A 25602-nucleotide genomic window follows, 5' to 3' on the forward strand; every position below is an offset into this window, starting at 1 on the left:
TTCTGCAGGGCTGACGATAAGTTGAATTGTCCCTGGCAGAAGCGAACTCTTTTCGCCGTCTTCTCGGATCGTGAGCGTCCCTGGTCCCTGGATACCTCATCTAGCATCAAGAATCAAGAACCTAGGGAGTCCGATTGATAGCAGGGGCTGCGAGCCACTGGACGACTCAGCCGTTTCAGCTTTCTATGCCATCAAGTCGTCTCCGCAGATACATTCCTCGTCGCGTCACAGGGTGCAATCCTGCTCCCTGAATTCATGTCCCCCTTCCACGCGCCAGACCCGACTCATTCCCAGATTCTTGCCATAGTAGACGCTGCGGGAGATTGCGATTGTAACAGCGCTGCACGCTAGCCACTGGCCTGGGAGAGAACGTACAGCCTCGTGCCGGCCCCCAATGTCAGCATTTCTCACGCAGGCGACTCGTTTGCAAACAAAGCGGATTGCAGATATCTTTTTGCGAAGCTTGGTGGTTTTGACTCTATCTCCCCGATTCTCCGTGCCTCAGTATACACCCCGGCATCCTCGACCCCGAAATGCCCTTTCGGCCAATCGTCCAGCTAGAAAAGCGATCTTAGCCACTCGGCGAGAGATTGCTATTCGCCGATGCGCAATGGGATCATTTTTCCCAGGCGGTTCAGTTTGAAACTTGGCACTTGTGGAGCGCCCTGCAGCGCCGGTGCATCGTCCGGGCCATGGAACGGCCATCTTCATTTATAGGTGAGCGATCGGCCCCCCAGGGCTGATATCCTCACCCTGAACACTAGGCGCCTAGACCGACTTCGGCGAAGCTCCTTCACTAACCGAGCCTAGCTGGGTCGAGAACCGGTTCCCTAGTGGAGACGGTCGTCTTGGGACTCGGACATAGAGCCGAGGCGCTCGATGCGAAAAAGCGAAAATGCCGCAGAAGAACACTTGCCCCCGTGCGCAGGGCGTCGGTCTCGCACCCGCGGAAGCTCCGACGCGAGTGAATAGGATGCGCGTGGAAGATGAAGACTGGCCGAAGCTACTTGGTACGTCTTTCTTCCGTTAGACCCATAGAAGAGACGGTAGGGAGAAGGAGAAAACCTGGTCGTAGATTATTCACCCGCTTTGTCGGGGCTCCGATAGTTTAAGCTTTTCTCTTCTCCGAATTGGAGCAAGCATCTGCTGCGATTGCTCATTGAGATTCCTCATTGTCCTCGACTGTGTTCCTAGAGAGTCCACAGTGACCACTTGCTATCGCGAACCGGCTCGGCCACCGCTTTCGGTCGCCCATTATTATTTCATCATCGCCGCGGTCCGTGAGTCCTCGCCGACGATCACGACCCTGGCCCCTTCTTTCCTCCGCTTGTCATTCGCCCGATTTCCTCCAACGGCGTCCTGACTGTCCTGACTCAACGCTTGTCTTCGAAGTTGGTGCCAACAGGCGCAGTCGCTCATGAGCAAGGAGGGCGATCGCTGACCATCTAATCCGATCACCCGCCAAGCCCTCCTTACATGAATCCCGCTTTCCCACCGCTCGATAGTCAACCATGGCGACCACGACAAGTCCTCATTCGGGCGAGAATGAGGATGATCCCGCCATGAACGATGCTTATGCGCTTGATGACGACCCCTCGACTCACGATGCCTCCCCCACTGACCCCAAACTCAACCCCCAGTCCTTGCCCATGCAAAAGCGCCGTCGCGTCGGCCGGGCCTGTGATGAATGCCGGAGAAAGAAGATCAAGTGCGACGGCAAACAGCCCTGTACGCACTGTACGGTCTACAGCTATGGTGCACAATCCCCCGCCGACTCCTGCGCTCGCTGTCCACCTCTCGTTCGCACGTCGCTAACATCCCACCAGAGTGCACCTACGATCAGCCTTCCAACCGCCGTCGCAATCCGGCCCCGCAGTATGTCGAAGCCCTCGAGGCCCGGATGCACAAAGCGGAGGCACTTCTCCGAATCGTGCTCCCCGACCTGAACCTGGACGATCCCCAGCTGGATGTACATGCGGCGGAGCAGCGTTTGGCCGCCACTCAGAAAGGGACGCAGGCGACCGGAGCAGTCGCAACCAACCCGACCGCGTCGGGGCCGGCGGGACCGGCAGATCAGGGCAATGAAGGGCCGGATGAGTCCATGCTGGAAACCATGGTGGGCAACTCCGGCTGTCTCGACCGAGACGACCAGGGGCACTGGGACTATCACGGACATACCTCGGGTATCATCTTTGTGCGTCGCTTGCGCAAGCAACTAGGCGCCGCCGATGTCCCCATTCCGCGAGCCCGCGGGATGACGCAGATGCTCGAGAGCCCCAAGTCCGTATCGGAATCGCCCCAGGATGCTTCTCTGCCTCCCACGCACGACCTGCCCCCGCGGGCGGTGGCCCGCCGCTTGTGCCACAATGCGCTGGATGACGCCTGCAGCTTGATGCGGTTCGTGCACGAGCCCTCATTCTTCGCCAGCCTCGAGCGCATCTACGATACCTCCCCCGATCATTACACGAACGAGGAGAATGCCTTCCTCCCACTCTTGTACATTGTCATCGCGGTCGGATGTCTCTTTTCGGATGACGGAACTGGTACTCTGGACCTCGCGGGCTACGAGGGTGCTATTGGCCAGGGGTATGTCGAACACCGCGTCGAGTCTACTATGCGCCATTGGTAATCGGCTAACGTTATAAAACTCTAGATTTCAATTTTTCAAGGCGGGACGGCAGCTTCTCGAGATCACTGACTGCCGAGATCTAGTCTCTTTGCAAGCTATTTGCTTCATGGTACTGTTCCTGCAATCTTCCGCAAAACTGAGTACCTGCTATTCGTATGTGGGTATCGCGCTTCGCTCGGCCCTCCGACTGGGTCTTCATCGCACCGTGGCGGCAGATTTCAATCCGATTGAGCGAGAGCTGCGCAAACGTATCTTCTGGGTGGTCCGGAAGATGGATGTCTATGTCAGCACGCTGCTGGGTCTCCCGCAGATGTTGAGTGATGACGACATCGACCAAGAATACCCGCTGGAAATTGACGGAGAATTCATCACTGCAGAGGGTATCACCCAAATGCCCTCGGATCAAACGCCGTTGATGGCCGGAGCCAATGCGCACACGCGTATTTCCAACATCATTTTGAAAGTGGTGAAATACATCTATCCCGTGAAGAATGCTCGATATCGCTCTAAATCTGATCAGCGGTACATGGTCAGCCACTCCAAGATCCGTGAGATCGAGCGCGATCTCCAGACTTGGATGGAGGAACTCCCCCCAGCTCTGCGTCCAGGTACAGAAGTGTCTCCACAGCTAGAAAGGTATGTTCCGATATCCTATCGACGATCTCATCCATCAATAAGTGTCGCTGACAATGTTTCCCCTAGAATTCGTCAATTGCTACGTATCAGCTATGCGCACGTTCAGATGGTCATGTACCGTCCGTTCCTCCACTACGTGACTGGCGGGTCTCAAGCGTGCGGCGTTGATAAGCGGTCCTACGCCTGTGCAGCCGCCTGCGTCAGCGTCTCCCGAAATATCGTCCACATTACGACAGGAATGCACAAAAGGGGCCTACTCAATGGGTCTTTTTGGTTCACCATGTACACGACCTACTTCGCCATTCTGTCTCTGATTTTCTTCGTTGTGGAGAACCCGGATTCACCTACAGCGAAGGATGGCGTTCTGAAGGATGCCATGGAAGGCAAGAATACGTTGGCCGGACTGGCCAAGAAAAGCATGGCTGCAGACCGGTGCTCCCAGAGTCTCAATGTATGTGTTTTCCTACCTTTGGCTTTCTCATTTCAAGCTGACCACAATTGCAGTGCCTGTTCAAAACGTTGCCAGAGATGTTGAAAAATCGCCAGAGCTCCAAAGCCCCCGTAAATCTGAAGCGGCCGGCGCCATCTAGCCTTTCTGCGGAGCCAGAGACCACCCATCCGACATCAGGTCCGACCTTACCCCATCGTTCCAGCACTTTCCCGGCACAGATGATGCAACAGCCTCCTCTTGTGGACTCTTCAAGCCGCCGGCAAAAGAGTTTGGACAACACCCAGACTTTCAATAATAGACCCACCGACAGCGGTACCCAATCGGCCTGGATGGCATCGACCCCGGAAATGCTGACGGAGACGATGGCTACACCAGAGCCCGTATTATCGAACTCTATGAATCCTTCTTTTGGCAAGCAGGAGTCCTCGAGCTTAGCGTGGTCCCAGCAGTTCAACAACCCGAATAACCTTCCTGACCTCATGCCCATGATGTTTCCATCCGATGATCCATTTGCCTATCCCACACAGCCCATGTCCACTCTGGAAGACGATCACTTCCGGCACGATCGCTCGGGCATGCAGTCGTCACAGTTCCTATTTGAGCCGACGACACAAGCAGGCATGGCCCCGAGCACACCCAGCGACCTCTCGGGAGGTGGAATATCCGCCGCTAGTTTTGATGCCTTCGCCAATCTCTCCAACTTCCCCGTAGGGGCATCTACGGGAGTCAAGTCATCAGTGCCGAGCCGCCTACAAGCCACGACACAGCCCATGAGCTCCTCACGGCTACACTCGCCGATCTCTCAGGCCCAGACCCCGAGTGAGGCGCTGAGCAGTCCGGATTTAGTTTCGATCCCGAATCAGAACTTCATTTGGCAAGGATACAACTTCCAACCGACGAACATGGCCACGGACGCCAATGTACAGCAGGACCCACCGATGCCTCCCGATGGCCTCTCCGACTTCAAAGAGGTCCTGGACGAGAATAACATGGGAATAAACATGGATCTAGGCATTTCCTTCGACGATTTATTTGGGAATAATGGCCCTTACCAGCCTGTTACTAATGGAGCCCCGAATGACGACTGGTCCCAGTGGATGAACGTCGGTGTCTGAAGAGCTGCGAATCCTCTACGATGATATGCACTAACGATGGAAGCAAAAAAGGAAACCCCTGTTTATAATTGACGGGCGTTGCGAGTTGAAGTTAGGCTAGGCGCGCGTTGTGATCCTTTTCAATATCCTGAACATTAAAGATTATGTGAAATAAGCTAGGCGATCCGATTCTCGTCGCAGCACATGAATAGTAATGGTATTCTCCATCTGGACTGTCCAAGTGTACGGTTTTTTCGCCGTGTCGGCTTCTCGCACATCCCACATTCCTCCAGCTTCACGCGGCGCTTTCCGCGATCTGCTCGCCATGCCCGGATCGGTTTAGACCCGAGCAGAGAGTCCAGACCCACTCCGATTCTCGCAGGCTTCGAGCTCGTCGACACTCGAGCATTCGTCAATCATACGACATGGCTCTGGCCTGCGACACGACACTTGCTGGATGACCAATTGACAAACTTCGTGCTCGTTGATTCTTTTCTTGTCAAGGGTCGATCTGAGTCGCCCAGCCGCGTCCGCCTCGACCGCTTTCGACCCGAACGGCTTGTCGATGTACATTATACAGAATTGATTCACTGGTCCCTGGCATATGCCCCCAATGGCTTCTTTACCGAAGCTGTCGAGCATCGTCTCCTGGGTCCTCTATTTCGTGCCCATATATATCTTCATCATCGATCCGCTTCTCCGTTCATTCCTTTCCGCCTCCGACTCCGTGACCCCCGCCAGCAACACAGCATTCGACTTCGACGACTGGGATGAGCTCGAGGGAGATGCAGATGCATCGCCAGCACTGCACCTCAACGACGACAGCTTCATCAGCCCCGACGATGGCGTGCCGCTGAAATGCCCCGGCCAGGCCGAGGGATACCGCGTGCACCTCCTCTCGCGGGCGCCGCTGATTCTGTACATCGAAAACTTCCTGAGCGACAAGGAAGCAGACCACCTCGTGGACATCAGGTACCCTCCCACTCACTGCGCTGTGACCGGACGAAGAAGGGTCTACATGAGCTAACCGGTTGCTGTCCGCCTCTACCCTCCAGCCTCAACAAATATACCCCCTCCATCGTCTACGACGGCGTCACCCAACGAGTCGATCCCTCCAAGCGTCTCTCCGACCGCGCCCTGCTCGACCGCGACGACACCGTTCGCTGCCTTGAGGACCGCGCCCGCGCCTTCCAGGGCTGGCGCCCGCACCTCTACATCGAGCGCATGTGGGCCCAGCGCTACAACACCTCCGGCCACTACCGGCACCATTACGACTGGACGGGCTCGCTCGCGCGCGGCGGCGACCGTCTCAGCACGTTCATGGTTTACCTGGGCGCGGAGTGTACGGGCGGTGGGACGAACTTCCCGCGTCTGCGCATGCCGGCGGGGAAGCAGTGGTGTCGGTTCTTGGAGTGCGAGGGCGAGGGCGAAGGCGAGGGCGAGGACGCGGACCAGAGTGGACGGCCGCCCAAGGAAGGGATCACGTTCAAGCCCATCAAGGGCAATGCGATTTTCTGGGAGAATCTGCGGCCCGATGGGACGGGGTATCCGGAGACATGGCATGCTGCGTACCCGGTGACGTCGGGGACGAAGGTAGGACTGAACATCTGGAGCTGGTATCAGCCGCCGCGGAGGAAGTCGCGCCAGGGCTGAGGATGCGATGGAGTCTGTTGGTCTGGTCTGTGAGAGGGCATTGTGCTTCCGATGTGAATCGCCGAGTGAGTAGGTTGACGACGGAACCTGGCGGACTCGGAGTGCTTGGGGTTACCCCGGCCAAGCCCGCCTAGGGTGCGATGTATTCTGGAATGCTCTAAACCTTTCCGTTGCACAGTGTGACGAAGTGACGAACCCTACCGGCTCGACCGTTTATTCTTTTGGGTGTCTCTCTACCACGGCGGTCTAGTATTCTGTATGTACTTAGCGTGTACTATCACCCTCCATCGTTCCAGCATCGAGTACACTAGCAGTTGAATGCGTGATCAAGCCGGATTTCCCGGTCATCCGCCCCGGCACCATTGTAAGCGGGGATCTCGGTTCCCGACGTGCATGTCTCGTCCGGGGTAGAAGCCAGGCAACAGGATAAATGACGGCCCCCTACGCATGGATTTATCCTTCTCACTACCGTCACAGTGGGCGCACCGGAGGGAATGCCAAGTCGAGCGTGACGCCGAGAGATACCAAGACCCAAGACCCCCAAGACCGGAGCGGGATTTGGCAAAGAGGAAAACCTTGGCTGCCAAGAATGCATCGCCATGGCTGGCGACGCTTGGCAGGCTTGATGGCCCCATTTGCCATTTATCCGTCGCTATTGGCTCCCATAGACTGCCTCAGAATCCGAGGTACGACTTGCTCGTCGGAACCCGAGCAGTCCATGGGGCAAGAAATGGGAAACGAGAACGTTGGAACCTGGGTAATTTCCATACTGTACGGCGCTTGGCCCGATTGGGGCGGAACCGGTGAGCTGGAAATAGCGGCAGCAGCTATTGAGACTCCTCGATCTCTACAGTACGGAATACGAAGACGTGCCCTGAACAGTACGAATCTATCTCTCGCCCTCGAGAAGAACACCACAGCGACCCGAGTCGGTCAATTGCAGCGCTTGCCCCAGCGCAAGCACAGCATTCCTGCACAGCCCCTCGTTCCGAGGGCTGACTGCCCAGGCCAGCCACTCACAGCACTCGCCCCAACGCCAACCAAGTCTTGGGGCCCGCACCGACTTTCTTGGCCCGGCCTCCTGTGTGTCTTGTCCCTTTGTTCGCCTCCGCCCGGCTCAGCGAAGCGGTCTTTTCTGGGCAAAGGCTCGGCTTATTTTCCTCCGTGAGATCCCCACGCGGAGCGCTCCCCCCCCCCCCAAACTTGCTCTCTCTTCTTCTCCTTCCTTCTCCCCCCCCCCCCTCTCTACTGTCCTTCCCCGGTTTGTTTGTGACCGACACGCTGGCCTGATTGTCGGATTCTGTGTGACCCAGGCCCGTTTCTGTGCTGTCTATTTATTAGTGTATTCGGTGGTTCCCACCCGCTTATCTATTTTTTTTTTCTATTCAAAACGCCGTGCCTGGGCTTCCCGCCAGGACGACAAGATCCATTTCTTGGCATCATGACGGAAAACCACATCCCATCCTCGACACCCCAGACTGCGCCTGCACCTGCCTCGGTCGCTGGCGACCAGGCTGCCGCTCATCCTATCGCACAGCCAACTTCCTCATCAACTGCGTCGGTCACCGCGACCGCAGCGGCGGCCACCGCCGCGGTCAACAACTCCCTGAGCAGCGCGGGCGAGCAACTCCCTTGCCAGTGGGTTGGCTGTACGGAGAAAAGTCCCACGGCCGAAGCGCTCTATGTAAGATGACTCTACCTGCCCTCGTGGCCGGCGTTTTGGTCGCGCAGTCGGACACTAACCATCCCTCGCGAATTACAGGAACACGTCTGCGAGCGCCATGTCGGTCGCAAGAGCACCAACAACTTGAATCTGACCTGCCAGTGGGGTACCTGCAATACGACCACGGTCAAGCGCGACCATATCACCTCGCATATTCGGGTGCATGTGCCCCTCAAACCGCACAAGTGTGACTTTTGTGGCAAGGCATTTAAACGGCCCCAGGATCTCAAAAAACACGTCAAGACTCATGCCGACGACTCCGAGATCCGCTCGCCGGAGCCGGGCTTGAAGCATCACCCCGATATGATGTTCCAGCAGAACCCCAAGGGCTACGCGGCTGCCACTCACTACTTCGAGGGCCCAATCAACGGCGTTTCGACCCAGGCTTATACTCATGGTGCACCTCAGTACTACCAGACGCACCCGCCGCCCCAACCGGCCAACCCCCATTCGTATGGCAATGTGTACTATGCCCTGAGCCAGGGCCAAGATGGCAACCAGTCATATGACCGCAAGCGCGGATATGACGCCCTCAACGAATTCTTTGGTGATCTCAAGCGACGACAATTCGATCCTAACTCCTATGCTGCCGTCGGCCAGCGTCTGCTTGGCCTCCAGGCTTTGCAGCTTCCAATCCTCAACGGCCCGGTTCCTGAGTACCAGCCGATGGCCGCTGGCGTTCCTGTGGGCGGCGGCGGTGGTGGGTACAGCCCTGGCGGCTCTAGTGCGCCGGCTTACCATCTGCCTCCGATGTCGAATGTGCGCACCAAGAGCGACCTCATCAACATTGATCAGTTCCTAGAACAGATGCAAAGCACCATCTACGAGAGCGATGAGAATGTGGCTGCCGCTGGCGTTGCGCAACCCGGAGCTCACTACGTACACGGTGGCATGAGCTACCGAACCACCAACTCTCCTCCGACCCAACTGCCTCCTAGTCATGTCAACGCGACCACATCTGCCCACATGATGGCAACTTCCGCCCATTCTCCCTCGACTGGCACTCCCGCCCTGACCCCTCCCTCGAGCGCGCAATCATACACCTCCAACCGGTCTCCCATGTCCATGTCTCAGCACCGCGTTTCACCGCCCCATGAGAGTGGTGCAGGCATGTACCCTCGCCTGCCTTCTGCCACTGTGTCTGACAGCATGACTGCTGGATACCCGACCGCATCCAGTGCTGCCCCGCCGTCCACTCTTAGCGGAGCGTTTGATCATGACGATCGCCGCCGCTACACCGGAGGTACTTTGCAGCGCGCGCGACCCGCGGAGCGTGAACTCGATGAGAGCAGCATGGATATCTCGCAGGATGGCAAGGACGATGGCGACCGCACACCCCCTGCCAAGGAGCGTGTCCACATCTCCGAGAGCTTGATTGATCCCGCCCTGTCCAGCACCTCGCCCGACCCGGACCAGGAAGCTGCTCAACGGACAGCGCAAGCTGCCACCGAGGTGGCAGAGCGCGATGTCAACGTCGCATGGGTCGAGAAGGTTCGCCTGCTCGAGAACCTGCGACGCATCGTGGCAGAACTTTTGGAGGAGGGCCGTTTCGACTCGGAGTCGGCGGGCCATAGCCGCACTGAGTCCCCGGCATCCGCGCTTGACGGCGCCATGGAGGGAATTGAGACTGCCAGCACACGTGCTTCTCCTGACCACGCCAAGGAGGAGCCAAGCAAGCCCGAGGGCGAGGGCGAGGCGGTCCTTTACCCGACCCTGCGCGGGCTGGACGAGGACGGAGATGCCAAGATGCCCGGCGACGAAGCGTAGTGCTTGGTTCGGGGCTTCCATTCCAATATAACGCCGTCACGACTATCTGATTTGCGTCTTGATCCCATTTTCGACTCCCTCTTTATCATTTTCTTGGTTTCACTTTTCCTATATTGCCTCTATGGCTGAGATTCCTCCCTACTCATCGGGGGACCACACTGTTATTTATATTTATTCTCTTTCTCTTGTGTCTCTTTTCTTGGACTCAATTCTACGGCCCGAATGGCCAGGGCCTGTTTCCATCTGTATCATTAAGACAGCACAACCTGTTTGTTGACAACAGTGTTGTTTGCGTCCACCGTCTCTGCTACATTAGCGACCCCGAGAGCTTCCGTAAGATGTAAAGGTTACATGTACCCATCTTATGTTCGGCCGGAATTGGAGAGATCATGATGGCCGATCGACATGTCAAACCCCGATGAGGCAAAACAACATTCCAACGGGTGAGGCTAAACTGCATCCGGGGCAGTGACGCAAACGACCCTTCCCGATGCCGAACTAGTTACAGTATACTTGTCGGCAAGGATCTGGCTCGAAGGCTTGAAGATCTGGGGTGTGGTTTACCGGGGCTGTGGGATTGACGCAGGGAGCATGCCAAAAAGGCCGCTAACTCTCAGAATTATACACGACGATGCCGCCGTCAACAAGCTCGGTTTATTGCAGTGCGATCTACGGTGTCCAAATCACACACCGAAGTGGTTTGCACCATAGTAAGCAGCCCCTCCCTCAGCGTAGGATAGACTGGGGCCACTGGAACCTGGGGCGATCGCATCTTCGCTCTTGTCTGCACTCGGAAGCCTCGATGGAAATGGGGTCCATCAATCCCACGCTGGGCCCCGTAATGCTGGTAATGGTATTACTCCTCTTCCTGGCATGCCCGCCACTTGACAGTGCTGTACGGTACACCTGTGTGACGCAGTTGCACCACTTGTTCCAATCTTTTTTTCTTTCACTGTTTACGGCCAAACGGGCGCACTTCATTTATTCTCGTTGCTGCATCTTCGCTTTTGCTTTCTCTCGCCTCTTCTCTGTTGGTTCTCTTCATTTCCCGCAGGTGTTGTGCAAAGTTCTGGACACCATTGAACTGGCGTGGCTGGGGCGAACGACATCACACGCTCCCCACGCGACAAGGCGGTCACCCCAAACAGACGCCATCGCGCGTGTCGATCGTAGGGATTATCGATAATCAACATCCAGCCACACACCTTGCGACCTTGGTTTCTGCGCCAGCCTTGATCGCCTGGGTTGTTCGCTACGGTTTCTGCTGTTTTTGTCTCCCTCTTCGAACCGCTTTTTCTCCCGGCGACTTGTTGCGGTGGCAAATCCGCTCAATCAGTGGCTCTGACGCTGTGGTTCTCTGGTTCTGGGGCGACCGCTGAAATCCGGATCCAGAGTTGGACTGTTGTGTTTTTTTTTCTCTTTCACTTCGCCCTTGGTCTTGCCTCTTGTCTATTCTACTCGAGACACCTTATCTATTCCCTCGGTCTATTGTGATTTACAGAGTACTCGATTTCAAACGGCTATATTGCCCGCCACACAAAAATTCCGACTCTCGCGCATCCCACCTCCGGAGACGGTTGACTGTCGAAGTATTCCTGGGCGCTGAGCCACACCGGACAACAGGAGAAATGCCTCTCTCAAATCGGCGTCGCGCACGGCGCAAGGAGATCCAACTGCAAGAAACGTCGGACGCGGAGGCACCAGACTCGTCGCCCACACGCCCGTCCGCCAAGAAGCGCAAGGTGAGTCCGATCTGTTGCGGTGGTCCAGTCTGGGACCGAATACCGCGCGCAGCAAAGACATCAGCTGAGACCAAATGTGCATCCCAGGTTGAACGCCGCGCCTCTCCGTCCCGAGCCGCTGTGAAAGCGCCCGAGTCCGGCGACGAGGCCGAGGACTCGGCCGGTGACCATGACCAATCTACCCACCAGGACATTGTCGACCTGGTGATATCGTACTTGAACGCTCCGCGCGACGAACTGCGCGTCTCGCGCGACCACGCCAACACTAAGACGGAGAATAAGCAGAGCATCCAGGCCTACGCCAAGATCGCCGGCCGCAGCTGGACCTATTACGTCAAAACACTGCATGTCAATATCGGCCGCGAACCGGACCGCGAGCAGCGCTCGAATGAGCAGTCCAGCCCCGTCACCATTGCCGCTCGTGCACTCCCCGATGTGCATGTGGATTTGGGCCCCAGCAAGTTCGTGTCCCGCCTGCATGCGGAGGTCTTCTACGATGGCGAGCACACGCCAGCATGGCACATCCGTGTCAACGGCCGCAACGGTGTCCGTCTGAATAACGCCATCCTCAAGCGCGGCGCCGATGCGATTCTCTCGTGTGGCGATATCATCGAGGTTGCAAACACTCAGATGATGTTTGTGACGCCGGGCGATGATGCCAATATTCATCCGAGCTTCGTCGAGCGGGCCCAGCGCATCGCCGCTGGCCAAGAGCCTGACCCTGCTACCGTAGCCTGGGATTCCACCCAGCACGCGCATCCTCAGCCCTCAGAGTCCACGGATGCCGTGCGTCCCTCGTCATCTGGCGGGCCTTCCCTGGCGCCTCCTCCCAATTTCCTGAAGCGGAATGTCACGCCGCCGCCTCGATCGCCTGACACTGCTGGGCAGCGAACGGCGAAACAATCCCCGCTTTACAACCGCGGTATGATGATGGAGAGTACAGAAGAGATCGACTACAGCCAGGACTCGAGCAAGGATTTGAAGCCACCCTACAGCTATGCCACGCTGATTGCGCAGGCCATCTTTTCCAGCGACGAGGAGAAGCTCACATTGAACAACATCTACAATTGGATCATGGACCGATACGCCTTTTACCGACACTCACAGAGTGGCTGGCAGAATTCCATTCGTCACAACCTGTCTTTGAACAAGGCGTTCCAGAAGGTGCCCCGTCGTACTGACGAGCCTGGTAAGGGTATGAAATGGCAGATTGCGGCTGAGTATCGGGAAGAATACCGCAAGAAACAGATGCGCAAAGGCAACCAGTCTTCTGCGCCATCTTCACCCGCTACCAAGGAGCCCCCGTCTTCGGCGCGCGGCACCCACATTGCATCGTTGGACACTTCCTTCTCAGCTACAGCCAAAAAGTCCCCACCTGTTTCGTCTCCTGGGTTCAGTTCGTTCCCCGTCGCCCCTGTGGAAGCATACACCCCCGAACGTGGTTCGCGGGTCGGTCGTGGACTTGGTTCTGACCATCCGCTCCGGCACATGAATCCGCGCGACTACGACGAACCCTCTCCGCTGCCTGCTCGTGCGCACAGCAGTGCCCATTCGAGCCAGGCGCAGAACGGCAGCAACAATCTCAGCCGTGCTTATGGGCTCTCGGACAATGTAACCGGGTCGCCGCCCGTGCTCTCCTCGTCCTATTACGACGACGGGCCTTCTTCGATGATCACGCCCGCTCCTCAACGCCAGCAGCCCCGATTGCCTCCTCCTAGCACGGCGCAGATTCCATCCAAGTTCATGCCGATGAGCTCTCCTGCTCAATTCTGGAAATTTGCCGACATTGGCAGCACCCCTGCCCGCCCGTTGCCAGACATGAGTCCCTTGAAGGGCGAGCCTGAGGATCGCATCATTGGCGGCTTCCCCAGCAGCAGTCCGCCCCCGCCTAACCTCGCAAGCCCCAGCAAGCCAGGAACGTCGAATGGCCTTGGCTCTAGCCGGACTCTGCCGCCTCTGCAGTCGGACGGTGGAGAGATGGGCCCTCATGGTGCACGGAAAGAAGACCGAGTGGACGAGGAAGATGAGGAAGATGGAGGTGGTTTTGACCTTGCTCGGTATGGACTCACAGAATTCATGGTTTTCGCTGCAGGAACTGACTTTCATCCCAGGGGCTTCCAACCCATTGGTTCATACCATCGGCAATTGAGCAACGCTGCCCGCGCAACCGCCACCTAGCCACGTGTTTTCCCTTGATGTACAACATGTCCTCGGGTTGTATCTTTTGATGATTCGCTCCGCATACACCGGTGTTGGCGGGATTTACTACGTATCATTATGCTTGCTTTTCATCCCCTGCAGGACCGCACGGAGCGTGAATGGCGTTCAGAGGAGTTTTCTGTCTTTTGCTTTCTTGATGGGTGCGGCGTTTGTCTTTTTCGGTTTGTGTTTTCCCTGTCATGTCCTTCTTTATCTTATGTTGCCATCTGAAGACTCGATGGCTCTGTATGTACGGCGCAAGCCATCAACTGTATGATACATCCATACAATGTGATTTGAACCAGTCACCATTTCTCTTGCGCGTTGGTACCGTTCTGCATGGATATCTTTCCGATCCATCCAGGATGGCATGCAAGACCATCAGGATCACACAATAGTTACTCGACCGCCGGCCAGAACTGCTCCTCCAACCACACAACCTGCCTCCACCACTCCAAGCACTGCCCACGGACACACTCCGCCTCGTCCACGCCCTTGATATTCCCCGCCATAGTATCCAACACGTCCCCGATCTGATTCACAAACTGCTCAAACTCCGCACTCGACCAATTGGGAATGAACTTCTCCCTCAGCGCCCCGCCATCCGCATCCTCCCCTTCCACGCCGCGCCCCTCCTCCGCCAAAAACGCCGCCGCGTACCGCCACGCCCGTAGGTAACACACCTCCGTCGCCCACAACACCGCCAGCCCCTCAATTACCGAGACCCCCGGCCCGCCCGCCGACACGAACAGATCGATGTACGCGCGCGTGATGCGCGTCGCGCCGAAGTACACCGCGCCGCCGCGCTCCGCCCCCGGCGCGCCCGGATGGTCCGCGCCAGACCTGCACGACTCGCACTGCGGCGTCTCGGCCGGGTCGGTCTGGATGGGGCGCGGCGACGACGGCTCGCACACCTCGCTGCCGGCCTGCATCTGGCACTCGCCCTGCTCGTTGCAGAGGCGGTGCAGAACGCTCGGCCCGGAGTCCGGGTCGGGCGCGCTGGAGCTCTCGCACGCGCCCGTCAGCCCCGGGCAGGACGCCGAGCCGGACGTGGAGATCGCGGCGGAGGTGGTGATGCCGCCGGAGCCGGAGGGCGCGAGGCCCGGGCCGTGCTCGTCGGCGGCGATGGCGGTCAGGTCGAGGCCGTAGGCGGCGGCGGTGGCGTCGAAGAAGCGCAGCTCGGTGCGGATGTTATTCAGGGCGTCGATGAGGACGTCGACGGCTTGGTGTTCGGTGGTCGGGGTGGTCGGGGCGGCGGGGTTGGGGTTGCGGGGGGGCAGGCGGATCTTGGCGAGGAGGAGGCCGACGAAGCGGATGTAGGACTGGGCGTAGAGGCGGTCTTGCGAGAGCCATTGGGAGAGGGTGGATTTGGGGAGGGTGCCGCGGCCGGCGGCGGCGAGGAATGGGTGCGTGGTTGCGCGCCGCAGCGCTTGCGGCGTGCTGGACAACAGCCAGGAGGTGAGAGGGCCTTGGCTGGTCATTGCTGCGGTTGTGTTTTGTGCTTGGCGAAAGTCAGGGTCCGGGGCAATTGGACAATTGGACTCGGGGAGTAGCGAGTGTTCGCAGCGAAGAAGTCTCGCGGGGAACATATACGAGTGGGGGCGTGGGATGAACACAGAACGATGCGGCTATGGCGTAGTTGATAAGTCACCTATCAGCGCTCCGAGAGCCCTAAGTTAAGCTTATCGTACAAACTCGGCCCGATCGCCTCTCGTGTCATCAGCGCGTGCTGGACAGTCCCTCTTGTCAACCTTCCAGCTCCATCCCGACTCTGCGACAGGATTTCCCTTATGCGTCGCCTTCACTGCCCATCTTAACTACTCGCCCACAGGGCCATTGCAACCAGCACCTCCATCGTGTACCGGGCGTCGTTACCTGCGTTGTGCAGATCGCTGTACTGGATGTTGAATGCATTGAGGACGTTCTGCAGGGACTGAGGGTGAGGGTCGTGCACAATTTGGGAAAACAGCTTTTGGGTGTCGATCACCTCGCGGATCTGCAATCCCCCGACGATTTCCTGGAAGACGAAGCTGCCCGCGTGTTTCAGCATCCTGATGTCGGTCTGGGGGTCATGTCCCACCAGAACCACCTCGCGACCTCGCTGCTTGTGAAAACCAACAGCCGCCCTATCCGGCATATTTGCTCCATACGGCGTGAAGAAGAACTTGTCCACCCAGTATTTCACGTTTTCCAGGGGAATCAACTCCGTGACGCCGAAATTGAAGAACTGGCTGCCCTTGCAATACACGCTGTTGATATGGAATCGGTGCTCCATAACGCGCAGATGGCAGGAGACAATCGCACTCTTCCAGTAGCTGCCCCCTTCGCCCGGGGACATTCGGACCAGGTCCATGGTGTCCAGAATGGAGATGCCAACCTCGGTGAGTTCGGTGTTGCGCAACTCGTTCCACTCACAGTCGATGCTGATGAAGATAGGCTTGCCCGGGTACGGGAATTGGGGCACTTCGACGATCTCGCCGAGCTCCAAGATGTCCAATTTCAGACCGAAGGAGGGAACGAGACGATCCAAGCAGAGCTTCCAGTAATCGGGCTGGCTATCTTGCAGCAGCTGCTGAGCCCGGGGTAGGTAATCCACTGGTTTTTTCTTCTTCGATTTCTTGCCCGAGTCGACAGCTTCGCGGATCTGCTTCAGGAGGGCATCGACGGCATGCTTATCGCAATTGTAGGTCATTTCAGCCCAGGTGAGAGGATGATTGATGACAATGTCTTGAAGTTTGCGGCTATCGCCCGGTTTGCGGCATTGGATCAGGAACACAGGCTTGGGCAATCCACTGTCAGTCTGGAATTTCACGACCAGCCCCTTTTGATGGGCCTCGCCGACTCTGAAGTCGGTTTCCATTTCGTGATTGATCTGGTCCATGAATAGACGTGTCTCTCGGATGGGCACAAAAAGCACTGGCTGCCCAGAGATCTCTGGGGGCACCTGGAGATAGTACCTGAGCGATGTTAATACGCGGGACACTCATGCCAATACGAAGGACTATCAGCTGTCGCTTACACGCTCCACTGGTGCTTCCAGAAATTGTTGGCACTGAAATATTTGGAGGCCAGTTCCTCCATCTTGTCCTTTGGGGCAAATCTGTATGGATAGGCCATCATGGCCTTAAGAGGGCAGAACTCCACGACGTTGTCGGAGCTCGCACCCGATCGACCCGAGTACTGCTGAACTGCCTGAAAATTTATATCAGCGAAGAGTTCAGATGAAATCATATCAGCAGAAATTATGTATGAAGCCAAGAGCCGCCTCTGGGTCATTCTTGGAGCCGGGGTTTTGGCCCTGATTCGAGAGAGAGGGGCGTACTTACAGACCGGGCAGAAGAGGCACGAGTTGACAACGCCGAGGAGGCGCCCTCGAACATGACCATATCACGATCAGCCATTTTGAAATCAGGGGACACGTTCGAATACGTGTGGGAATGGATTTGGGGGATGGGTGGTGGAGGAGGGAAGTTCGAGGCGGGTGTCAGAAAAGATACATCTCTCACCCGCGAAATTTCGCGGGTGAACGAGGTACCATATTCCTTCACACGCTGATTCACCTCAACTCTGTATGTTCCTTCACCTAAGCAATGCGCTCCCTCCATCGATCCTACGCTGTTATCAGATTATTTTTATATATGATGCAAGTGTAAGGGCTCTGCAGCCCTTGGCTCAGTTCAAATTAAAAAAAATATGCCTTTGCCTTTCAACGACCCCGAATGACTAAACCAGAAAGTACACCTCGGGAGGGAGGGGGAGGGGGATGCAGTATTAGACAGATCACCCCTATATGGCCTGGCCTACGCCGAAAGCGGTTTTTATGCGTTAAATTTGAAATTAAAGCCATGATTTTAGGCTTCTAGTTCAGGAAGAACCAGCTGATTTGAGGTGAGCTACATTTAGTATGTCTACCATATAACAGAACGCTTTTCGATGGGCTTACTATGCCAGCTGTCGCAGTCAGGACTTCCCTATGATGTAGTGAATTACTACCTTTTTAAGACTGTGTATTTTAAATTATTTTTTTTTAACAATTCTCTATAAGACCATAGAATATTACCAGATATCCTCCAATTTACATAGTGAAAAGAGGAGATCTACGCTATTGATATAGGGGATGCATTATTTGAATTTGTCTTTTTTTGGTTTGTTAGACTCTTCAAACTAATGCATTCCTTTCACCATGTCATTGTTTATTTGCGTTTTGCATGTTCAAGTTTCCATACTACTTTGTCTCTGTAGGAGGGAGAGGCCGCTGTATGTATTACTCCAAAAATTCTAAATGTGCAAATAATAGACAACCACTTATCAAGGAAGCTTTAATAGGCCTTTCAAATATAACGGATGCGGAAATATTGTGCAATTTGGCCGTCCTTTGTGGTAGGTGTCAAATCCGCAGTGCCATTTCCTTTGGGGTGGCAATCAATAAAAGAGTGCGGTGTATTTACAAGAAGTCACCCTAGTTGGTTTCGCTCCCTAATTACTTCCCAACCTCAGCATCAAACCATCCAGTGGTATTGATCTTGTCGAGAATCGCCTAGATCGTCTAAATGATATTGGTGGTGCTGGTGTCCCCTGGTATATATACCGCCAATTTTAAGATAGTAGACGAAGAAAATATGGTGTATATGATAATTGGAGTACCTTGATACTTGCAAACTGAGCTCGAGGAGCGCTGTAAAAGACATCTTTGACTTATTAAGACTTATACAGACAGTGGACGATAAATATGTCGCAGAGGTATGCCTTGAGTTGCTAAGAGACGGAAAGAGGGGACGCGGGAAATGTGTATAAAAACATCTTATGGCATGAGGTGTAGACACTAAGAGGAGACAATTCAACGGAGATGCCTGGTAGGACTGGAGGTGGCAGTTGCCACCAGAATGGTTAGCTAAACATGTAGGACGGCAGTATAATAACCATTCGAAGCTGTGCGGAAGAAGCAGCAACACCGTCAGGTTCGGGGGGCCATGAATTAAGCATAGACCTTGGTACGGTTTTCAGTACTTATGTGCCATACATAGATACATAATGCCGAGTATACACACAGTTTTTGTTTACGCGAATCCATACGCCATCTGGAAGATGGAGCATGCCAGAGACGATGGTCTCATATTACAGTCAACGTTTCTCATGCTTTGAATTAACCTACGTAAAATCACAATTGGTCGCTAGTCTCCACGTCTCAATATGACTTCAATATATTTTGGTATAAAACCACCTGACATCCTATAAAAAGGGCCGTCTATACCGTATGTGGGTCTAATCTAAGTTCGACACGCGGCTGGGGCCGGGGAGTCCGCAGAGCGTGGAGAGCGCGAGAATAAACGAAGAGTACTACGTAGAGCATGAACCCTTGAGCCAATACTTGATAGACATTCACAGTCCAGATAATTATACTAGCTGCAATTCTACTATCTGAGTTGCAGCGATTGACGAGGGATTTCAAGTATATCAGACATTGTTGCTGGAGATCGCACGTTACCATTTTTGGAAACACGGTCATGTGATCAACCGGAACAACAATGGTCCGCTGTTTGGCACCGACAGCTGAGCTCGCTCATGCGACTCAGCCTGCTGGTATTCAGGCCGGCGACGTCCAAACGGCGACTTTCCTCTCATCCCCGTTCCCCGCTGGGTTCGTGTGAACCGCTGGCACGTCGGCGTGGTATCTGAAACACGCGACTCCTGACCGGCGCGATGCCTATGACCGATGAGACTGACCACAGCGGCGGGGTCATTCTCGATGGCCCCTTCGACCCCGACGCCCAGGCGACAGTGACAGACTACATCGACTACACCGAGTATCTCCCTGCCGATCTGATCCGCTCCTTGACCCTCATCCGCGGATTGGATGACCGCTACATCGATTCGGCGCAAGCCGTACACAGCCTCAGCCGGACCTACGGCCAGCTCCCTGACCTCCCGTCCGAAGAGCGCCCGAGCGCGATCACGTTGCGCAAAGATATCTCGCATCAGTTGAATCGCGCCATCAATGCCCGCGAATCCGCCTACGCGGAGGCCTGCCGTCTGTACGATGTTGTGGATCGCCACTTCGACCGGTTGAGTTGCATCCGACAGAAGCTTGAAGCGCTCCCGAAGCCACCGACCGAGGAGCCGTCTCCGCCTCCGGAACCTACCCCGAAGCGTGCACGTACAGGAAAGAAGGATGGTACAACGCGTATCACTCTCCGGCTGGATAATCGCAAACGCAGTGGCGGGCAGAAGCAGAGGTCGCGACGTGCGGGTCTTGACGCAGATCACTTAACCGGGTTTCACCCTGACTCGCCGATTGCGAGCACAGAACAATCTGATGCTGAGGCTGAAGTGGGTGCAATTGTCCGGAAACCAGCTCGGCCGCCGAAGAAGGAAAAGCAACGTCGCCCAAGCTCGGGTGTGGCAGTCTCAACGAGCAATGCTCTCGCCATGCTGAAACCACCACCGGAGAATGCCAAGGTTGGCAGTGAGGATTTACCGTGGCTACGTTTGACCGAGTGGGAAATGACGAAGCTGCGCAAAAAGATGAAGAAGAATGCCGTGTGGCAGCCTAGTGAGGTCATGATCCACCGGGAGCTGTCGCTCTCGGGCCGTGGCTGGGAAGCCTATCGGGCCGCCAAAGCCGTGGCCGAAGAGACCGGTGCCGAGTTTATCGATTGTGACAACATCGAGGAGACACGCCGTGATGAAGTGGCTAAGGATCTGGAAGAGACTAAATTGAGCAACCGCGGCATGAAGCTCAACGAGGCCAAGAAATTGAAGCGTGAGATGCTGGCACGAGAGGCGGCTGCGAATAATGGAGACGGGCTTGTGAGGCTTCCGCCTACGCCGGTTCAAGGGACACCCATTAGCCGATCATCACGAAAGAGAAAGCGAGACGAAGGCGCGGTTGAAGATGAAGAGGTACTTGCGCCTGAGCCTACCCCAGATTCAGTACCATTATCAACCGCCAACACAAAGCACCGAAGATCCAGTCGAGGGGCCGCAACTAGCGGATCGGCAGATGCACCCACAGCCCCGGACCTTGCCATCGATACCAAAGCCTCACCTGTGGCCGAGGCCAAGTTATCGCCGTCTTTGCCTTCGCCGACAGGTTCACGACGATCCACAAGATCACTCGCGCAACCTGTTGGAGGCACTCCCACTCCGCCCGTTACTCGACCATCGTCGAGGCGCTCTGCGGCAGCCCCCTCCATCGAGCTAGGGGGGATCACCGGCATGGCCACAACTGGTGGACGAGACTTGCGCATCAAGAGCACCACACCTGCCCGCAGAACTCCTGTTCGCGAGTCATCTCATGCACCAAGCGTTCCGGCGCCAGTTCGCAAGCGCAAACGACCCGCGCCAGGCCCCGTTTCGTCTGGTCAGGATGGCGGCGCAGCCGTTAGCTACGGGCGCCGCAAAGCAAAGCCCGGCAAAAAACACCTCAGCATTCGCGGCTCCCAAGATATTCGCGTGGATGAGGACGGCGTTCTAGAGGAGATCGACTCTACTGAGCCGCGGTACTGTCTCTGCGGGGACGTGAGTTTCGGGACTATGATATGCTGCGAGAATCCGGATGTAAGTTGTTCTTCTCAACTGATTGCTGTCCGGCATATTGACAATTTGCAGTGTGACCGAGAATGGTTCCATCTCGAGTGTGTCGGCCTTTCCGAAGTACCCTCGCGCACGGCGAAATGGTACTGCCCGGAATGCCGCGTGAAGTTCCATAAGGGGGCAGATGGAATTATCAAGGGTGGTACAAGGCGATGAGTTTCATATTAGATTGGATTGCTGCTTCAATGATACCACGGATTGTTTCTGCGATTTCATGGGTTTTACTGCAGATTGGGAGTTGGGTTGAGCCGGGGTGATTTCCAAGCATCCAGGGAGTCTTGGCCTTTTAGCCGGTGAACATTTACGCATCTTTAATACTCAATGCTCTCTTATATACCGAGGGTCCTGAGCGTGTTTCCAAGTGTTTTGAAACTATGTTCATTTCATATAAGATGCATCATATTCACATTCTGTATTTACTAAACCCAGGGAAACTTCACTTCAGCTCCCATTTTTCACCGTCCGACACAATTTCCACCGGCCGTCTCTCATCCAGTGACTTCCGACCTGCGTCCAAGATAGCCGTGGTCCCAATTGTATTCTGCAATGTAGGTAGAGGGCGTGCGTCCAACTGGTCGAGCGTCAGACGGCCCTCGTTGACAGCCGTCACGGCATCAATAAACTTCTCGAAGCTAATGTAGCCGTATCCAGTCTGGCCACCAAAATTACCCTCTTCATCAGGGGCGTAGCGCATGTAGAACCTGGATAGGAAAGGTCAGCGTCTCACATTCCAACGGCATGAGGCATCCCATCACTTACGGGTTCACCCAAATGAGTCCCTGATCATCACCGGTCACGTCGTAACCACGCTTGGCCTGGTTCACCCGGACCTCGCCATTGGCGGCCATATCTGGTTTGCAGTGTTAGCGAAGGATCGCGGAGAATACCAGGACGCAACTTCGTCCACGGGGAATTTAACTCACAATGGAAGTACTGGTTCGAGTGCACACCCGCATTCTGCGGCGCAGTCCAGCTCGCAGTGTATACGCCCGTCGCAATCTTGGCCGGGTTGTCCTTGCGCCGCCATTCCACGAGCAAGGTGATGGTATCCTCCGTCCCAGGAAGGCACCCGAGAGCTGCAGCCGTGCCCTGGGATGCCGTCGCCGTGACCCGCACCGGCTTGTAGTCCGGGACCATGCTCTCGCAGATGTCAATGTGGTGCGAGTTCAGGTAGTACGAGATATCCGAGTCGCGGCCCGCCCACGCCTTGAAGGTCTCGAGCTGGCTCTTGGGCTGGCTCATGTAGCTGTAGAAGTAGTTGAAGTCGCCGAGCGTGCGGGCCTTAGCCCGCGCGTCGGAGTAGGCTGGGTCGAAGCGCTTGTGGTGCTCGACGAAGACGAAGACGCCGTGTTTGCGGGCTGCGTCGACGAGCGCGAGGTGGTCGGCAAGGCGCTGCGTCGCGGGCTTGGTGATCAGCACATGGTGCCCGCGCTCGATGGCGTATAGAGCGATTGGGTAGTGGGTCGAGTCCGGAGTGAAGATGGTGATTGCGGAGCCTTTGGGCAGCGCGTCAATGGCCGTCTTGTAGGCGTCGGGATCGGTCTGGTCGTCGGCCGGGAACGAGGCGAACGAAGTGTCGAGGCCATTGTATACTTGGCAGATGTTGCGGTGCAGGTGATCCCCTGAATGTCGGAGCTTAGCTTGGTACTAGAGCCAGCTTCGAGCTTCGATTCACTGTGCGCTTCACTTACGGATGCCGGGGAACTTCTTGCCCGAGACGCCCACCATGCTCAGGTCGCCGACTTTGCCGCGACGACGCAAGTCAAAGAGGGTGAGACCAACCACGCCGACCTTCTTGTCTGAGCCGGATGCACCACCACCGACGAAGCCAGTGGTGTACTCGCCGGTGCCGACCTAGGATTTTGTTAGCTGGGACAGAATGCAGGGGCAATTGCACTTACCATCAACACACTAGGAGGAGCCATGATGATTTCTGCTGATGGAGATGTCGAGATGAAGAGAGGAGGAAGAGGACAAAAAGGAACAGACCGGAGACTTGAGCCATGCGGGCCTCGCGCTGCTGGACATAATTCTTCCGGCGTTCGAAACCCGTCAACCTTGGAAGCGTCAATAGCCGCCTAATCTTATCGACCCCGGCCGACGCGCTTTGCTCTTTTACTCTTTTACTCTTTCGCACGATAGAGATGCTAGATATGCTACCTGCAAGATTCACTCGATCAAGGGTCAGTGATGCCATGATTTCACTTTACATCTGCTCAACCTCGTGCGACACCGTCAATTACTGCATCTCATGAGCGAGCCCCTCCTCTCCTCTCCTCCACGATGTCCCCCACATTCGCACTCGACATGATGATTGGCGGAATCCAATTCTCCGCCATACAGAACGCATCGGAGAATCCGCCGAACGTGGGGGAAAGGTGCATGGGCGGTTGTTAAAAAGAAAAACAGCCGGCTGTCTTGCACTGTCGTGCTCCATACAAACCCATTGTAGGTTCCATCCGTCCATCTCAGAATTCATCTCAACCCGTCTAGCATCATGTCGCAACCTACTCCACTCCGCCCCGGCGTCTATGCGCCGACGATGACGTTCTTCGACCCCGTCACCGAGGAACTCGATGTCGCTTCGATCCGCCGCCACGCCGTGCGCCTGGCCAAGGCCGGGCTTGTCGGTCTGGTGACGATGGGCTCCAACGGTGAAGCCGTGCATTTGACTCGCGAGGAGCGCATGACGGTCACCCGGGAGACTCGTTCGGCTCTTGACGAGGCCGGCTTCCAGAATGTCCCAGTGATCGCGGGTGCCAGCGAGAACAGCATTCGCGGCACGATCGAGCTGTGCAAGGAGGTTGCCGCGGCCGGGGGCGAGTATGCCCTGATTGTGCCGCCCAGCTACTACCGCTACGCGGTTGGCAACGACGAGACTCTGTACGACTTCTTCACCACCGTGGCCGACAGCTCCCCCGTGCCCCTCATCCTCTACAACTACCCCGGTGCCGTCGCCGGCATCGACATGGATTCCGACCTCATCATCCGCATTTCCGAGCACCCCAACATCGTCGGCACGAAGTTCACCTGCGCCAACACCGGCAAACTGACCCGGGTCGCCACTGCCCTGGGTGCGATCACCCCTCCGTCTCCTCTGGCGCCTGCCCAGCGCGCCACACCCACCGTCTCCAAGCCCAACGCCAAGCACCCGTACGTTGCGTTTGGTGGCATTGCCGACTTCAGCCTCCAGACTCTGGTCTCGGGCGGCTCTGCCATTCTCGCCGGTGGCGCAAACGTGATCCCGCGGTTGTGCGTGCGCATCTTCAACCTCTGGACTGAGGGCCGCCTGGCCGAGGCGATGGAGGCTCAACAAGAACTCAGCGCAGCCGACTGGGTGCTCACCAAGGCGGCGATTCCCGGCACCAAGTCTGCCATTCAATCATACTACGGATACGGCGGCTTCCCTCGGCGACCACTGGCCCGTCTGAGTGATGCCCAGGCCAAATCCATCGCTGACAAGATCAAGGGCGCGATGGACGTGGAGCTGTCGCTGAAGGACGTGGCGTAATGATGCTTAAGGGGGACGTTGTAGATAAAACCTAGGACCAGACGACCGTTGTACATGAGCAGATTTGACTCCAACATTACAATTCCACCGCATCACTTCATGTCAGTGTATTTCTTCGCAATCCTCCCCCGTCGTCTACCATTGACAATAAGCCGGGACTACAAGCCCTAATCCCCAGCCCTACAGCGAGAGCCGCTCTTATCGACGATAAGCAGTCTCGCCGGAATTCCGTTTCTCCTGCGATGCTCATAGGCGGAAAATTCGCAGTCGGAGTTGATACGAGCCAGGAACATCTCAACTTTCTATACTTCCAGTATACGTCAGAACCTTAACGCCCGACCATGTTCTCTTGCACTCGTTAACGTTAACCTTTGACTGTCCTGACACTGTCTAGGACGAGAATCTCGCTCGCTGATTTTGCGAGCTGCTCCAATTGACTGCATAATAGAGCTTCGTGGACCCATCTCCGAGCATGGGATACGGGGGATGATAAGTCGATGCAACGAGTAGATCCCGCGCTTGGATGGCAACGCAGTGGGCCGCACTGTAATCTGGCGGAATTATAATTTAGCTTTATTCCCCAGGGAATCATTGATATACCCCC

At 56.1% G+C, this 25602-nt stretch overlaps 9 protein-coding genes across 9 annotated transcripts; 6 read left to right on the plus strand and 3 right to left on the minus strand.

The window, feature by feature from the left end:
* Window positions 1–1511: 1511 nt before the first annotated feature.
* On the plus strand, window positions 1512–4831 carry N7459_006548 (putative C6 transcription factor (Mut3); the record flags this gene model as incomplete). Its single annotated transcript, XM_056945716.1, has 5 exons — window positions 1512–1755; window positions 1827–2586; window positions 2654–3265; window positions 3332–3716; window positions 3770–4831. 5 exons carry the CDS (start codon window positions 1512–1514, stop codon window positions 4829–4831), a joined length of 3063 nt encoding a protein of 1020 aa, XP_056797715.1.
* A 592-nt stretch (window positions 4832–5423) lies between these two features.
* On the plus strand, window positions 5424–6463 carry N7459_006549 (oxidoreductase, 2OG-Fe(II) oxygenase family; the record flags this gene model as incomplete). The annotated part of the gene is made up of 2 exons (XM_056945717.1): window positions 5424–5782; window positions 5866–6463. 2 exons carry the CDS (start codon window positions 5424–5426, stop codon window positions 6461–6463), a joined length of 957 nt encoding a protein of 318 aa, XP_056797716.1.
* Window positions 6464–7904: 1441 nt separating this feature from the next.
* pacC (putative C2H2 transcription factor PacC) lies at window positions 7905–9953 on the plus strand (the record flags this gene model as incomplete). The annotated part of the gene is made up of 2 exons (XM_056945718.1): window positions 7905–8147; window positions 8226–9953. 2 exons carry the CDS (start codon window positions 7905–7907, stop codon window positions 9951–9953), a joined length of 1971 nt encoding a protein of 656 aa, XP_056797717.1.
* Window positions 9954–11581: 1628 nt separating this feature from the next.
* Window positions 11582–13873, plus strand: N7459_006551 (putative forkhead transcription factor Fkh1/2; the record flags this gene model as incomplete). The annotated part of the gene is made up of 1 exon (XM_056945719.1): window positions 11582–13873. One exon carries the CDS (start codon window positions 11582–11584, stop codon window positions 13871–13873), a length of 2292 nt encoding a protein of 763 aa, XP_056797718.1.
* A 419-nt stretch (window positions 13874–14292) lies between these two features.
* Window positions 14293–15375, minus strand: N7459_006552 (putative transcription regulator PAB1642; the record flags this gene model as incomplete). Its single annotated transcript, XM_056945720.1, has 1 exon — window positions 14293–15375. One exon carries the CDS (start codon window positions 15373–15375, stop codon window positions 14293–14295), a length of 1083 nt encoding a protein of 360 aa, XP_056797719.1.
* Window positions 15376–15707: 332 nt separating this feature from the next.
* On the minus strand, window positions 15708–17295 carry N7459_006553 (3'-5' exonuclease; the record flags this gene model as incomplete). The annotated part of the gene is made up of 3 exons (XM_056945721.1): window positions 15708–16851; window positions 16914–17086; window positions 17221–17295. The coding sequence occupies 3 exons, from the start codon at window positions 17293–17295 to the stop codon at window positions 15708–15710; spliced, it is 1392 nt and encodes a 463-aa protein (XP_056797720.1).
* A 2299-nt stretch (window positions 17296–19594) lies between these two features.
* On the plus strand, window positions 19595–21643 carry N7459_006554 (putative PHD finger domain protein; the record flags this gene model as incomplete). The annotated part of the gene is made up of 2 exons (XM_056945722.1): window positions 19595–21451; window positions 21503–21643. The coding sequence occupies 2 exons, from the start codon at window positions 19595–19597 to the stop codon at window positions 21641–21643; spliced, it is 1998 nt and encodes a 665-aa protein (XP_056797721.1).
* A 280-nt stretch (window positions 21644–21923) lies between these two features.
* Window positions 21924–23412, minus strand: N7459_006555 (Gfo/Idh/MocA family protein; the record flags this gene model as incomplete). The annotated part of the gene is made up of 5 exons (XM_056945723.1): window positions 21924–22188; window positions 22247–22337; window positions 22411–23109; window positions 23179–23341; window positions 23389–23412. 5 exons carry the CDS (start codon window positions 23410–23412, stop codon window positions 21924–21926), a joined length of 1242 nt encoding a protein of 413 aa, XP_056797722.1.
* Window positions 23413–23984: 572 nt separating this feature from the next.
* Window positions 23985–24998, plus strand: N7459_006556 (dihydrodipicolinate synthase family protein; the record flags this gene model as incomplete). Its single annotated transcript, XM_056945724.1, has 1 exon — window positions 23985–24998. One exon carries the CDS (start codon window positions 23985–23987, stop codon window positions 24996–24998), a length of 1014 nt encoding a protein of 337 aa, XP_056797723.1.
* Between the last annotated feature and the right edge of the window lie 604 nt (window positions 24999–25602).

Source organism: Penicillium hispanicum (assembly GCF_028827665.1).
Source record: "Penicillium hispanicum strain IBT 35686 chromosome Unknown utg000006l_segment0_segment0, whole genome shotgun sequence".
In the NCBI taxonomy this organism is placed as follows: Eukaryota; Fungi; Ascomycota; class Eurotiomycetes; order Eurotiales; family Aspergillaceae; genus Penicillium; species Penicillium hispanicum.